Source organism: Lichenostomus cassidix, chromosome 1Ab (assembly GCF_008360975.1).
Source record: "Lichenostomus cassidix isolate B80296 chromosome 1Ab, HeHo_3.0, whole genome shotgun sequence".
In the NCBI taxonomy this organism is placed as follows: Eukaryota; Metazoa; Chordata; class Aves; order Passeriformes; family Meliphagidae; genus Lichenostomus; species Lichenostomus cassidix.
In genome coordinates this window covers 6,140,523-6,155,204 of record NC_139481.1, presented here as the reverse complement: position 1 = coordinate 6,155,204, position 14,682 = coordinate 6,140,523, and the positions used below count along the sequence as shown (strand labels likewise).

At 38.5% G+C, this 14,682-nt stretch overlaps 1 protein-coding gene across 7 annotated transcripts in view; it reads right to left on the bottom strand.

Moving 5' to 3' along the window:
* Window positions 1-1,170: 1,170 nt before the first annotated feature.
* MYBPC1 (myosin binding protein C1) overlaps window positions 1,171-14,682 on the bottom strand; it is a 63,816-nt gene continuing 50,304 nt past the window's right edge. For 5 of the 7 annotated variants that reach the window (XM_085049594.1, XM_085049596.1, XM_085049595.1 and 2 more), the window contains 9 exons: window positions 14,232-14,320; window positions 12,674-12,869; window positions 11,910-12,049; window positions 10,599-10,758; window positions 9,094-9,230; window positions 7,739-7,925; window positions 5,337-5,395; window positions 3,813-3,852; window positions 1,171-1,900 (listed from right to left, as the gene is read on the bottom strand). In XM_085049594.1, coding sequence (XP_084905720.1) covers window positions 3,832-3,852; window positions 5,337-5,395; window positions 7,739-7,925; window positions 9,094-9,230; window positions 10,599-10,758; window positions 11,910-12,049; window positions 12,674-12,869; window positions 14,232-14,320 — 989 coding nt within the window. In that variant the 3' untranslated portion in view covers window positions 1,171-1,900; window positions 3,813-3,831. The remainder of the gene's footprint in view (window positions 1,901-3,812; window positions 3,853-5,336; window positions 5,396-7,738; window positions 7,926-9,093; window positions 9,231-10,598; window positions 10,759-11,909; window positions 12,050-12,673; window positions 12,870-14,231; window positions 14,321-14,682) is intronic. The other 2 variants (XM_085049597.1, XM_085049600.1) reach the window with 2 other exon arrangements.

Genomic DNA, 14,682 nt, shown 5'->3' with positions numbered 1-14,682 from the left:
TTCTGGGCTTCAAAATAGATTGAGGGAGTCCCAATTCACTGGTGAGATACAGAATAAACAGAAATTATTAATCCTGTATGAAATTCTCTTCCCAGTAGATGTATTGCTTTCTTTCATGTGTGGGTGTGAATGAACATGAGGGAGAGGATTGATTTTGGCAGGAGAAGTGTGAAATGCAGGTGAGGTGTGGGGAGATGTCCAGGGTCACTGGGAATGCAGAATTGCTTCCCTGCACAGATAGCACTACAGAAGAAATCACAAAGATAAAAAGAGGGGAGAAAGAAAAATTATCTATCTATCTATCTGAGTGAGTAAGATTCACAGAACAATGTGAGAAAATTCATTCAGATCCTCAAAGCAAAAGAAGTGGTACTTCAACTGCAAAAGCACCATTTCAGCCGTGGCAGTTCAGAGTAACACATTCTTTCATTATTGCATAATTACTGACTGCTGAGTGTTTGAAAATGCACTGACATCATGTAAACATCTTGTAACCTGCTGCTGGTCTAAGTAGCCTTTATCTTTATAAACCCTAGTTGGAGATCAGTCATTAGCCAGTGAGCACATAACCTGCCCTGTTTGTACAGCCAGGGTGAGAACTGGTAAATAAATGACAATAAATGATGGGGCAGTAGGGAGCTTACAGCCTGGCCAAAAAATGTGTGACCTTGTGAGTCACATGCTTCAGGGTTTGCTGAAGACTCAGGGACAATCACCTCTCTCCTAAAACCCTTGGAGGTCAATGATGCTGCAGCTGGAGAAGAAATGTAGCCATTTTCCTGATCTCAGGCACTTTTGCCACTCACAGGGAACTCACCAGTGCTGAGTCTGAGCTCCTTTCCTGATGTGATACCTGCAAGAGCTCTGTGAATTACTGGGAAAGGGGGAGGCAGATTCAGAATGATAAAAACCATCGTGGTTGGCATTTACAACACTTAAAATATTGAAAACATAGAGATAAAGAATGGCATGTGTCTGCAGCATTTATCTTCACTCACATTCTGTGTCACGTATCTTAAAGTGTAAGCCCACTGGGTTAGGTACCTGCTGATAATTGTTTTCCACTCAGTGTGGTGGGTACAAGTTCCTGCCATATTGTATGTGGAATAAAACAAGAAATGGGGTAAAATGAGACAGAATAAATAACAGTAAACAAGAACTTAATAGATCTTAAACACTTCATATTTATTGTACATTAAATAAAACTATTCCAGTTAAGTTGAGAGACCGATGGGTCAGATTTAGGAAATCAAAACTTCTATAGGAAGATATGTTCAGCTTAAATGATCATTAATTACATAGGCATTAGTTACATTATAGTAAAACCATATTCTGTTGAACAATTCTCAGGTGAATAAGATACATTATCAGAGGTATGTATTCCAAGGGTCTTATTGCACATCTACTGGCTAATCCATGTACTTCCAGTCTGAGAAAGATATGCTTTGTACCACCGAGTACAGACTCTGATTGCCTCCTTATGTTCATTACACAGCTTCCCCTCTTTCCTCATTAAAAAACAGAACATGATATCAAACAGAAAATTAAGCTGAACATTACAAAACGTGTGTTGTCTTCAGTTAATTTCATTTCAACCTCAAAGCAATCCATGCGTATTCTTTCTTTTCAGTAAGAGCAGGTAGGGAAAACAAAAGGACAATTGAGGAGGAAAAAAAAGAAGGAAAAAAGTCATAAACCCCCCCCACCACACGTGTTTTTTCTGTCATTGCAAGAACTAAAATGCTGTTATTCTGCTACCAGCTTCCAGTGCAGGGGGAGGAAGCACTGCTGACAGACTCTCACTTCCCTTCAGTTTTGTCTGCCTGCGTTTCTCGCATGTACGAGTCAATGATGTGCGGAGGCACTCCGTCCATCAGCAGTCTGAAGAACGAAAGCCCACCTGCAAACGGGGGAAAAAATGGGAATATTCAGCTTCAAGGTCCCTGGAGCAACACCTTTGTACCTTTATTTTCTGGTACAAGTGACAAATTTTAGTCCCTATCACATAGTTTGAGATGTGGTAAAATTCAACCCTGCACAAAAGTCCAGCGTGCCACTTAATCCTTATTTAAGGAGTACTGTACAAGCCTTTCCTGTCCTCCTGTGCAGGGGGAATTTAATTTAATTTCTAGGATATCCTACATCCAGTCATTTATCTCGCCACATGCAATGGTTTATGATAAGCTTCACTTCAAAGAACTCTCCTGGCTTTCCATCAGGCTGGGTGGAGGATGGTCAGAGATGGAAGTCAGTGCAGGGGGATGATGTAGAAAACACCTGACCAGGATGAGTTGTGGAGAACATGCAGAGATATTCAATTTATTCTACTTTTGGGTCTTTAAATGCTTCCTAGGTGTTTAGCAAAATATTTACCGTGTTGCTTGAAAATAACAAGTGGGATGACAAATGTGAAAGAATCACATGGAAAAAAAGCCAGAATTTTAGATACAGGTGCCTGTAGTCTCCAGAGAGAGGAAGATGATGAAAGCTGAAACTTCATCTGCTGGGGAAATCTGAAGAATCATTTTGGATTTGCTTTTAAATTCACTTCAAAAGCTCCCTTTTTGTTGGGGTTGTTCAGCCTGGAGAGGAGAAGCCTGAAGGTCTCTCAGCCTGGAGACCTTAGAGCACCTTCCAGTAGCTAAAGGGAACTTACAGGAGAGCTGGAAAAGGACTATTTACAAGGTTCTGTAGTGATGGGACAAGGGGAGATGGCTTCAAACTGAAAAAGGGCTCAGAATAGACACAGAGAAGACATCCTGAGCTGTGATGCCCATAGAGGATGTGGATGTCTTGTGCCACTGAAATAAAAGCCATGGAAATTGAGCACAGGAGTATTTCTGTGAATTTCATTGAAATCAAAGGAGATTTAGAGGAAACAGTGGGGCAAAACATAAATATTTTGCTAAAAACTTTAGGATGTGCCCTTTCTCCAGACAAAGGGTGCAATTTGCTTTGAGAAAGCTTATATACCATTAAAATTCCCCTTACAAATCCTCATCAATATTGTGTTCTGCAAGCTGCAGTTGATAGCTGCACTTACCTTCTGAGCTTTTCCTGGAAGACACCAAAAGCTTTAAAGCAAAAGTACATAGCCATAGGGTGAGGAAAACTCTCTCTGCTTCAGCTAAATGCAACTGAGCTGATACTTACACACAACATTTATGCTGAGTTCAGATTTTTGGAGAATTTATAACCTTTATTAACATGAGGATTATTCAATTAAAATGCTATTAGTTACTAGTGATTATGAGACTGTGCTGTCTCATTTAACATTGTCCCTGTGGCTGAACTGTTCCCTCCCAACCTTAGGTAGATGCACAATACAGACCAAAAAAAAAAAAAAAAAAAAGCATGCTTTTTGGCATTCTTTCAGCTTTTTGGCATTCTTTCAGCTCATGGAGTGCAAGTTGTGCTATGAATCATTCATCTTTTAAATGAAGTTAACACTGGAATAAATATTTTGTTTATGTAGAGATATATTCCTACAAAGAAATAACTTGCTGTAAATACAAAATGCTCTTTTTATTACTTGCATTTTATTTGTGCTAATTATAACTCGTGCACTGTTAAATTCCATTTAAACATGCGCTATTAGAAGATATGGGATGTACTACTAAGAAAAATTACTGTGACAAGCAATTATTAAAATGATTAAAATCTGAATTTCTATGCATTGAAACCATCATGCTGCTAACTTATAAAAACATTTTCATTAAGTGACATAATGAAAATCATGCCATACTAGGCAGACATTGTATGACTTATAAACAGACATAAGCTTCATATGCAAGAACCATATGAAAGCTTACCTTAGATGACAATATACATTCAAAAATCCTTACTGTGTAGCTAAGGGAGAGAGAGAAAGAGAAGTAACAATTTAATTGCAAACACAAAAGTGGAGAGAAAATGTGGAGTGAAATTATTGTTACAGTTATGTCAAGATGATAATTTAATCCTTAGTTATGTAAAATATGTAGGAAGAGAAGCACATGGAGAGTAAAAGGTAGGGATCCAGTTCCACTTCAAAATTATCATTAATATGTAAAAACTAGATTAATAGGTACAAGTAACTATAAAAACCTCTAATTAGTCTAAAGTACAGATTGGGACCAAACTATATTTATGATAAAAGTTTCCAAATGTAGCTTCAAAGAAGCTAACACATATATATATATAGTATTTTCCACCAGGGGAAAAAAGGCACACACATAACACTGAAGCTTATATATATATATATATGTTGAAACTCTGTAAGGCAAAATAATCAAGTGCAGACTAATTACATACCTGTGCACTAAAGTATGTACTTTGTCATATATCCACATTTACATTACTTAAAGCACTCTATTTCCTCTGTAGGAGGCCTTACCTTTAATTAAACATTTTGACTCTATAAAACACCCATATATGTGTTTATATATATACATTTATATTTATATTTATTTATATTTAAACATATATAGTTACATATATACACTATGTGTATACCTACAAAAGCACTAAACTTTGTACCTATTGTGGCCTTTTAAAAAAATACCCTAATACTTCAAAAGCTACAGAAACATTATCGAGTCTGATCTCCTAACATGTTTTAGGACTGAAATTGTAAATTTTATGCATAATGTACTGCAAGACCAGTTTGTGGGCATCACTGTCATTTTAAAGCTGCACTGTTAATGTGCTGAATCTGGGCAAGATTGCAAGGGAAAAGACATTTCTACAGAAAGAGTCAAATTTTCTGAACCCAAATGAACTCGAATGTAAAATAAGTTATAGAGGAAATGAAGTAAAAATTTCTGCTTGTAATTGAATCTGGATCTGATCCTTAAAATCAGTAGGTTAAGTTCAGACATGGATTGTCATTCTGACCACTAATTTGTAACCAAAGAATAAAGAATTGTTTGTTATATAGAATGCATTTTAAGTGCAGCAAATGACTTTATGACACTTCTGGTCTTTCAATAATTCTACAAACTGACTGAGAGCTGGTTTTTTGAAATGCATATTTCTTTCTCCTGGAAAGATCTAAGCCTTTTGGTCAAACCTACTCACAGTCATTAAATGAATTCTTTATAGACACATGAAGTTCTATGAAATATGCCTAAAACCTTAGTAATTCTGATAACAAATACCCATATAATTGGGTATTGTCTTGATTAATTTGGCCTTCTTTGCTCATGTGACATAGACAACGTATGCCATGAGACACTAGCTAGTTTAATCTAAAAAACACCAAGAAATGCACACTTTGCATGCAGAAAATGCGTTTGCATGTGGAAAAAAGGGTGGGAATGAAATGGAATGTCCAGAGGAGTACGCGCATTGTAAACCTGATTTTCCCCCGCCAAGCTGAGTGGTTCTCCTGGGTTAATTACTCCATGATAGATCACTGCAGAATTAGAATATTTATAGTGGAATTTATTCGCATTTGAAATTCTTCCTGGTTGATCTTAACACCTTTTGAAAAAATATTTCTTATACATCAACCTACTATTAGAGTGATCACCAACCTTGATTTCACTTCTGAGATAAAAGTTCTCCAAAGCTGTTTTTTCCATGATAAAAGAAGCACAGCACCTTATCTAATTATTTTCATCAACCTCAGTGAAGCTGATAAGGAATCAGTTCTTTGCTGCTTGTAATGGGAGATTTGGAGCCAAATTTAGGGATCTACCTCAACAAATTTACAAGATATATAAGGTATTTTCTGTAGTAAGATGAGTGTGAAACATGTAATGAGATTCTGCATATACCTTTCAAGATGGATGAGAAAGAGTTATCTATTACATGACTTTTTACACACACATTTACATTTACAAAAAAGGCACTATATGTGCAGTTGTACTGAGCTGGTCAAGTAACTTCCATGTTTAAGTTCACTCAGCAAAACTTAAAATCAAAGAACCAAATATTGTCTATGTAAAATAACATCAGTGTATGCAAAACCTCTTCTGAGGACAGAATAAGGTTTTATTATTTTAATTGTTTGGCTTGTAACTATCACTAAAACTTTTTCAGGAAATGAGCATTTAATTTAGCAACAACTAGGGGAGTTAATTTTACACCTAAAATAATGGAAGGGAATGGCTAAAAATATAGAAAATTGTAGCTTACTGATACTATTCATAGCCAGAGTATTACTAACTAGTCAGTTGTTCAAATATTGTGCACAATTATAATATTAATTCACTCATTATTCCTAGGCTGTTCAGACATTTTGGAGGCTGAGCATTTATATGCATGATAAATTTAACTTCTCCAATATGTCAGAGATAGAAGGCTAGAAGTAGTTGTAGCCAACATAAGGAAACATAGCTTGCTAGAATAAATTCTATTGCATGGCATAGAGCTCTCTAGCATGACTTACTAGTAAGTCATACCTACTACCTGTAGTAATAACACTGTAGGTTGTACATTCAGATAGGCAGCATAGCCTCAAGTCTGTAATTCTTATTCAGACAACATTCAACTGTTAACTGTCATCATCTCACAAATCCAGAACTTGGTGGTTCCTTGCTGGAATAAAGCTGAGCCAGTTTAAAGCTGTACATGTGAAAACAAACACACACAAACACACACAGAATTCATTTCCAGTGAGTCAGAAATCCTCAGGTCTCTGCTCTGTGTCAGCAGCCATCTGGGAAGCTCTCCTAAATGAACAAACAGGCTGGGAAACTTGAGAGGATGGTAAATCAACATGTAAGTCAATACAAAAGAGAAATAAGCTGGAATGATGTCTTTATACTCTGGCTGTTTAATAGTAATATTCTGTATTTGCCTAGAGCAAACCCTGAGCCAGGACCCAAAATCCTGGTTTGCTAAGCTTCAGCTGCTGTGTTCACCTAGCCACCTAACTTGGCTTTTCAGTATGAAAAAATAGACAAAGCAACCTTCTCAGGTGTTCAGATCTTCTGCTGTGCTGTGAAATAGAAAGTTTGCTTGTGATTAAGGAAACAATCTCACTTCCAGAATGAGGACATCACCTTTTAAAGAGAGCATCTTAAAAGTGAAAAATAAGAACTAAGAAATATGTTATGCATATTCGCATTCTATTAGTTAAGTGTTCAATTTAACATAGATCAAATATTTATTGAAATGTCTTCTTGCTGGCAAGTTTGAGCTGTGGGACAAGATACATCAGAAAATACAGAAAATGGAAACTGAAATGCAAAATTACCACAATACAATCCATAAAAATTTAAATGTGGTTTTCATTATAGACTAGGATGATGGAAGCAATATAATTAGGGACATCTTGATACCACCTAAATTCCCTCTAAATTCTTAGTTAAACACTTCCCATCAGCTGTCTTTAGGCAGCTTTACTTAAAACCTCAGATTAATTTTTTAAGAAATACTTAGTTTATTCCACAGTTGAAACCAAGCCTTTGGTAGGAATTGGTCCGGCTAAATACAACCCCATCTTTTCCTAGGAAGTGATTTTCTGAAAAATATTGTCCTGAGATTATTCAGCAGCAGCCCAATCCAAGTCCTGTTGCCATTCATGGTATCCCAGTTAATCCTAAACTACCTGAAATTCACAAAATTCATCTATTACTGAAAGCAAAACAAAAAGAAAGCAACCAATATTATTTTGTCCTAACAGAGTTATTGAAGTAACAAAGTTAAAAAAGTTGAATTCCGTTTTGCATTTTCCTTGCATATTTTCACCTCCAGTGCAGACGATGCTCAGGTAAAAAGGTATTTGCAATGTTTTAAACTTTATTTTTACCTCTTACTTCCAGTTTGCAGTCCACCTCAGCCTCGCCCAGCTCGTTGACAGCTCGGCAGGTGTAAGTTCCTCCATCATAGGGACTTGGCTTGCGGATCTCCAGCGTGCAAACGCCCTGGTTGCTGAACATTCGGTACCTGGGGTCGTTCATGATGACCACTTTGTTCTTCATCCAGCTTATTTTGGGCTGTGGGGGGAAAAAAAACAAACAAAAAACCAACAAACAAACAAACACAAAAATACCCCAAAAAACAAAACAAAAAAAAGCCCCAAAAGAAAACAAAACAAACCCCAAAACAAAACAAACAAACAAACAAAAAAAACCAGCATCAACAAAAAAAACCCCAAAACCATGAAAGAAAGCCCAAATGCACAAACCTGCGAACTGAAAAGTGAACTGAAAATATTTTATCTTGGTTTTGTGGTGTGGTGTGCAGTTAAAGCTGAGTAATCCAGAAATGATAAAAAAATAGATGAAGCAGTGATAGAAAGGAAATTGTAAATCTTAAAGATAAACATTGGCTGCACCATAGGTTTTTAGCACCTTTTTTTGCAGTGCTGCTCTTATCACCTAATCAAAGTCATAAGTACAAGCCTGTTATCAATACAAGGACTGTGTAATGACAGCAAACATCTCACCATTAGCTTTTGACATCCACTTACTCCAAGTCAGTAAGAAAAGCATATTTTTCCACAATAATTTGGACAGTCAGAAGCTGTGATGGTGAAGGATGAACAGCAAATGTGTTCATGAATATTGGATTTCTCTCTTTACTAGGCCAGCTCAGTGTCTCACAACAGAAAATAGATCAGAAAAAGACACAATTCAAGAGAAACTGCAAGACACATTGTGTGGTGGGTTTGAGAAAAAAATGGGCTACCCAGACCATTCCTGCAATGTGCTTACTTCAAGAATAATCTGCTTTTTATAGAGTAATTATGGCTTTATTTTAGTAACAGCTTTTACTGATTTATTAACTGTACAGCTGTTTTCAGTGAGGGTCCCAATATATCCCAGCCTTTTCCTGGGGTTCTGCCCCTTCACTGAGTTACCTGTGCATTAAATTGGTATTCATTATTAGATTTAATATTAGGTTTTAATGATAATATTATTATTAGGTATTATATTACTATAGGTATTATAGTAATATATTATAGCATATAGTAATAGCACAGGTGAGCAGGTCCTTTTTTTGTGTTATTTTTCATCACCTCCACCACTCTGTTTGCCCTCAGCCTGGCTTGTGAGCGAGCCAAACAGCACAAGCGGCATTCCAAATTTTACTGCCGGGTTACACTCAGGCTGAACTGAGTCAAACCCACGGTTCAGGGGTGCTGCCAGGGCTGGGCTGTACCTTGGGGTTGCCCCTGACGCTGCAGTTGAGGGTGGCATTGTAGCCAGCCACAGCAAAGGTGTTCACCAGGGGCTGCGTGAACAGCGGCCGCTCGCTGAAGTCAAAGTCGTCGTAAACTGGGTACTTGTACACTTTGCCTGGGAAATGAAAAGAAAACATTTATTTAAAAAGGGTTGGCAGGTAGCTAAACACCTGTCGCTGTTGAGCTGCTAGCAGAGAAAAAGACCCAGATTCTCAGTGTGGCATAAAAAAAAAGAGCTTTTATTATTTGATTCCAACTTATATAGATTTTTCAGAGGTCACTCAGATTGGTCAGTAGAAACCTCCCCCTAGGCCTGATTGGCCAGGCCTGCACTGTCCAAGTCTTGAGACAGTGTTTTTAATAACATCCAAACTTTATCTTTGTTTATAAAACACAGGAAAAATTCTCATGGGAAAGACCTGTGCTAGCCACAAACACCCAAAGGTGTTAAATGGCTGTGAAGAGTTCCTGTGTGGGTGGAACACAAAATAATCCATGTTTATTCCATGGATGCCCTGCATGCTGTAGAGCAGGATGGACATGACCTGTGTGCTGCAGGGTTTGCCTTGCCTTTGGCAAGCCCTGTTCACTCTGCTGCCAATTATTTCTCACAGTTTGTTCTGATTACAAACTGTCTCTGCATCTGAAAATCCATTTTTCTTTCTGCTTCAAACAGTGTACTGTCAGTACAGATACCTGAAGGGATGAACAAGGAAAACATGGCAGTAAAATGCATTTTATCACTGCCAGTTTATCTTCACTCTGCAATGGAGATTGCCACCAATAAATCCTTTTCAGCCACAAACTGAGCTGGCATTTAAAATAGTCGGACAGACAGACATCTCTTGCTGTGCACAGGTATCATTAAACATCTTTGCTTCACTGAAAGCTGATCCAAGCTCTCATCATGACTTCAGTGCAGCTCAGGCCTGATTCCTGCTCTCATGAGAAGAGCAAGTAAGCAGTGATGAAAAAGAATTCCTGTAGCTATTCTTTAGTTCATGACCCCATTTCTAAAAGAGAGGACCTTCAGTGTTTCAGCCTGGCAGTGTGGGTTGTGCAGGTTGTCTGTCCTCTGCATCCTGGCAGTCATGTATTCCTTCCTTTCAAAGGAATTTCCCTTCCATAAATGGGCAGTTATTATCTTTTCTAAAGTTTACAGTACCATTTTGAACCGACAGCTCCTGAAATGTCAGGATTTTTGACTGCAGAACCAGAATTTGTCCAGCCCCACCCTCAAGAGATGTGAAGCAGGGGTTGTCAAGCTTTTTTGCCTGCCTGGAATGGAAGGAGTGCTCGGAAAGCTGATGCCAAGTCTCCAGTGGAGGGCAGTGACCCTCTGCCTCTCACACAACAGCTGCTTTACTCCTCTGCCAGCTCTTGCCAGTACTGATGTGAGTCTGAGATCCAAGACCACAGAAAATGGCAAAACACGGGGAAAATGTCCCACCTCTGACTAAGAACAAACAGATAACGAGCTCACCATCCTTGGCAATCAGAGCACTCTCCTTGGTCATGGTTGCATCCTCGCTGAGGCCACACATGTTCTCAGCAAACACCCTGAAGTAGTACTCGTTGCCGATGACCAGCTCGTTGATGGTGGCACTGGTGCGGTGGTAGTGCTCGATCACAGTGAACCATTCCTGAAAAACACAGGGTCAGCTCCACCCAGCCACCCCCTGGGAGAGTTATTGAGCTGCTGGGAGCAGTTTGGGTGCCTTAGGGATTTGTGGTTTTTGTTCTTCATGGAATTGTAGGTTTGGTGTAGTTCTGGGCTTTGTATAAAATGGTAAAAAGCTCTGTTCCCAGCAGCTTTAGCCAAAATAATTCCTCTGAATGGAAACCCAAGGACACTTTGGTTGCCCTAGAGCCTGAAAATATGTAAACAGGGAATTGGGGGGAGCAGGTTTGGGGTGGTTATCATCATCACCTGAGGGTGTGATTGGAGAATTAAGGGCCAATATGCTAATAAGATAGAACTTATAAAAGGTAAGGAGCTCCTGACCCAGTGTGCATTTGCGGGTTTGTTTGCCATGGATGTACCTAAAATCCTTTAATATAAAATTTGTCCACTTTTTGCTCTCCTAACTTTGCCTTGGCCTCTATTTCAGGTAGCTTGTTTTGTGCATCAGGTTCTTCTTTGAAGAGAACATAGCTAACAATAATTTGTGAAATGAGTGATAAGGACAGCACTGCAGAGCTCCCTGCTGAGCAGCAAAGGCTGAATGGAAAGTGAGCTCTGCTGAATTGTTCCCCTGGCAGCTGGAAGGGTTGCAATGTGACCACAGCAATGTTTTTTGCTTTTCTTTACTCTGCCCTAAATAGTTTTCTTGCTTTTCTAAACTGAACTTGTGCTGCGTTCCCTGTGCCACACTTTGCACTAATATTTGGTCAACTTTGAGAGTCAAAGTTCTTTTGGGAAAACAGTTTATTGTAGAAGACCAACAGTGCCAGAATTGCAAAATGCATCACCACTGATATTGTGGGGAAAGTGACCTCAGTGATCCATGCTGTTGTTACTTTCTCCCAATCCCAAAATATTGTCCCAGATTTCCAGGGTTTAAATCTGCAGTAAATGTTAAATCTGAGAATCTGACTACTGTCTTTTAAGAATGTGTAAAATTTTTGTTAGTTTAATGAAAATAATAAATATTTCTGTATTGGATTTTCACCTGTAAATCTCAGAGCAGTTTAGGAATTACCTATAGAGCAGTTTAGGAATTACCTACGTACTGTTTCTGAAAGGGAGAATTGATGAGTAAATCCACATTTTGGACATCTCTTTATTACTTACCATACTCTTCTTATCTGCCTTTTGAATGGTGTACCCAGTAATGGCAGCATTGCCATCATCTTTTGGTGGTTTCCATGATAAATTTACATTCTCTCCCCAGACATCCTCAATAGTTACAACCTCTGGTGGACCTGGGCGATCTGTGATGAAAATATGACAGAGAAAGCAAACAAGTGTCAGCTATCTCTTCCCAGACACATCTTCCAATTAGTTTGATTTCTTGCTCTTTCTTGAAAAAAAAAAAAAAACCAAAAAACCCCAAAAATAATGTCAAAAGAAAGATGTAGCTGTAAAATAAGACTTTCTGAAGTTAAGGCATGTCAGATTTACAATAAATTTAGTAGGTAAAGTTGTGCTGTTTTGCCTATTATGTAAAGAAATAAATTGCAAAAATGAGAAGTATATGTTTTTTCTTGTCTGTCTTTCCTACCTTCTTGTATTTTCAGCATTTAGGATTTCTCCCACACTGCATTTGTGACAAACTCACTGTGAATTTGCTGCCATCTCTGTCTGTGGGCATCACTCAACAGGAAAAACCTTCCATCCAGGACAGACAAGAACATGAGGGGGAATGCAGTGAAAAAACAGAGATTGGCACATCCCAACAATGCTATTGTGTGTGGAGGTTTCCTTAGAGAAAGGAAACCACAAATCTACAGATTTGGATGTGGAGAATTATCCCTGGCAAGAAAGATGCTCATCAGGATTCCCATTTCCCCGCAGCTGTGGCACATCTGGATCCATTCCCTTTCCTCCAGACATACCAACAATCTGGATATCTATCGTGGCTTTGTCCACCAGGTTCTCCACCTCCACCTTCATGTCATACTCCCCAGAGTGTCCTCTCTCTGCCTTCCTGATGAAGATGATGGTGTCGTTCTCCGTGTTGCGGATGTTGATCTCGTTCTTGTCGATGGGAGAACCATTCTTCTGCCACTCCACTTTTGCTCTTGGTTTCCCCTGCAAGGAGCCAGGGAACAGTTTTTTATGGTATTTTTTTTGGAGAGAAAAGGGAAAAGAAGAAACAGGTTTATTTCCCGTTTTTTTCCAGACAGGAAATAAAAGCTGTCCTGAAAGAAACAGAATTCTTTTTAAAATTTATTTTAATAATTATTTTAATTATAATTTTTTTTTTTTTTTTACCCAGGGGACTGAAAATACTTGCTAATTCTAGCTATATTGGACAATTGTCTTTCTGGCTAAATTTGACAAATAATTTCCAGCTTTCTGAAAGAAAAGGGAGGAAAAAATAACCAACAGAAAACAGAGAATAAAGTGTTTCACCTTCTGGAAATGCTTACATTCTCTACAATGCCAGTGAAAGGGGAAAGCAATAGACAAACCTGCAGGGATCCTACACTCTCTTCTTTCATTGCAGAGGAAGTTGGAATAGCTGTAAGGAAAGCTGGATTGATACCTTTTGTGAGTCATTTTTTGTGACTCTAAGTGCCCAATAAAGGTACTCAAAACAGAGTGAATTTCACCTGCTTTGCCCTGGGATTTGCCTTCCACAGGCAAACAGTTTGCAGACAGTCTGAAAAGGGTAATCTCACACTATTTGGAGCACCTTATCTTAGAGAATAACCATAGAATATTCCTTTAATTTCTCAAGAGAAGTGGATCCTGCAGTATATTGCTGATCAGGCTTTTATGAGGCTTTTAACAGCCTCTGTGAAGCCAAGTTATGCCCAAACAGCATCTTTAAATGTGCAGACATGAAATAGAAATGAATTCTGCCATAATTCTTCTATTCAGAAGAAGAACCCTGCAAGTAGAGAGGCATAAAAGGGATGGGAAGGAAAGTTAACACAATGCTGTGGGAAAACATGCTGTGTATTTATAGATAGTCACATTACAGTTGTGATCTCAAGGATTTAACAGCTGCCCACTCTCACTTTTCTTCTCTCATTGCAAGGAAATTATTGAATTAAACTGCTCCACTCTTGATAATTATATCCAACTGCTTCCAGTGCAACCCCTTTGCATTGTGCCAGCAATCATCTCACTTTTATCTCACTGCACTCAGGAGAGCAATGTTTCCTGTGAGGATTTGGAGGTGTCCTGTGGATGACAAATGACCAACCAGCCTGTCTGAGTTACCCAATTCATTATTTGGTTGAACATCATTTGTTTGAGACGTTAAACCCAAAGCTTTCAAGCACCTCTGCACTTCACTGTGCTTCCACATTTCCTGAAGTTAGCTCACTGGCCAAAGTTACAGAGAAATTAGTTCAAAAAGAGCAGTATAGAAAAATTAAGGAAGGGGGGGAAAAAGCAAAAAGAAGCAAAAAGAACTTTTCTGTCAGTGTTTTTAGTTCTTACCTGGAAAGGAATAACAAGATTCACAGTTTCTCCAACTCTTCGAGTGTAGGTTTGTTTTAAGTGTCTTGGCAGACGAATCTTTGGAGGTTCTGGACACAACAAAAGCTTGAGTTAAGCACTTTTTATCATCTTTTCCAACTGAGGCAGCACTGGTGTGCATCAGTATAAAAACGAGATAATGGGGTCTAAAATTCCCAGAAGTGACTAATGAGTGAGGTGTCTTAAATTTCTTGGTCCCCCAGCATTTCATTCGGGACACCATCAGCTTTTGTGACACCAAACGTGTAGGAATAGGTGGGAAGCTTAGTGGGGAAGCAATTTAAAAAGAGCACCATCAAGTTCAGCAGGGAAAAAAAAAACCCTGAAAAACTGAAAAATAAAGGCTGAGAAATGAAACAAATAAAAAGAATTATGATGGTTTTTAAAGATGGTTTAAGATTTCTAGCCACCA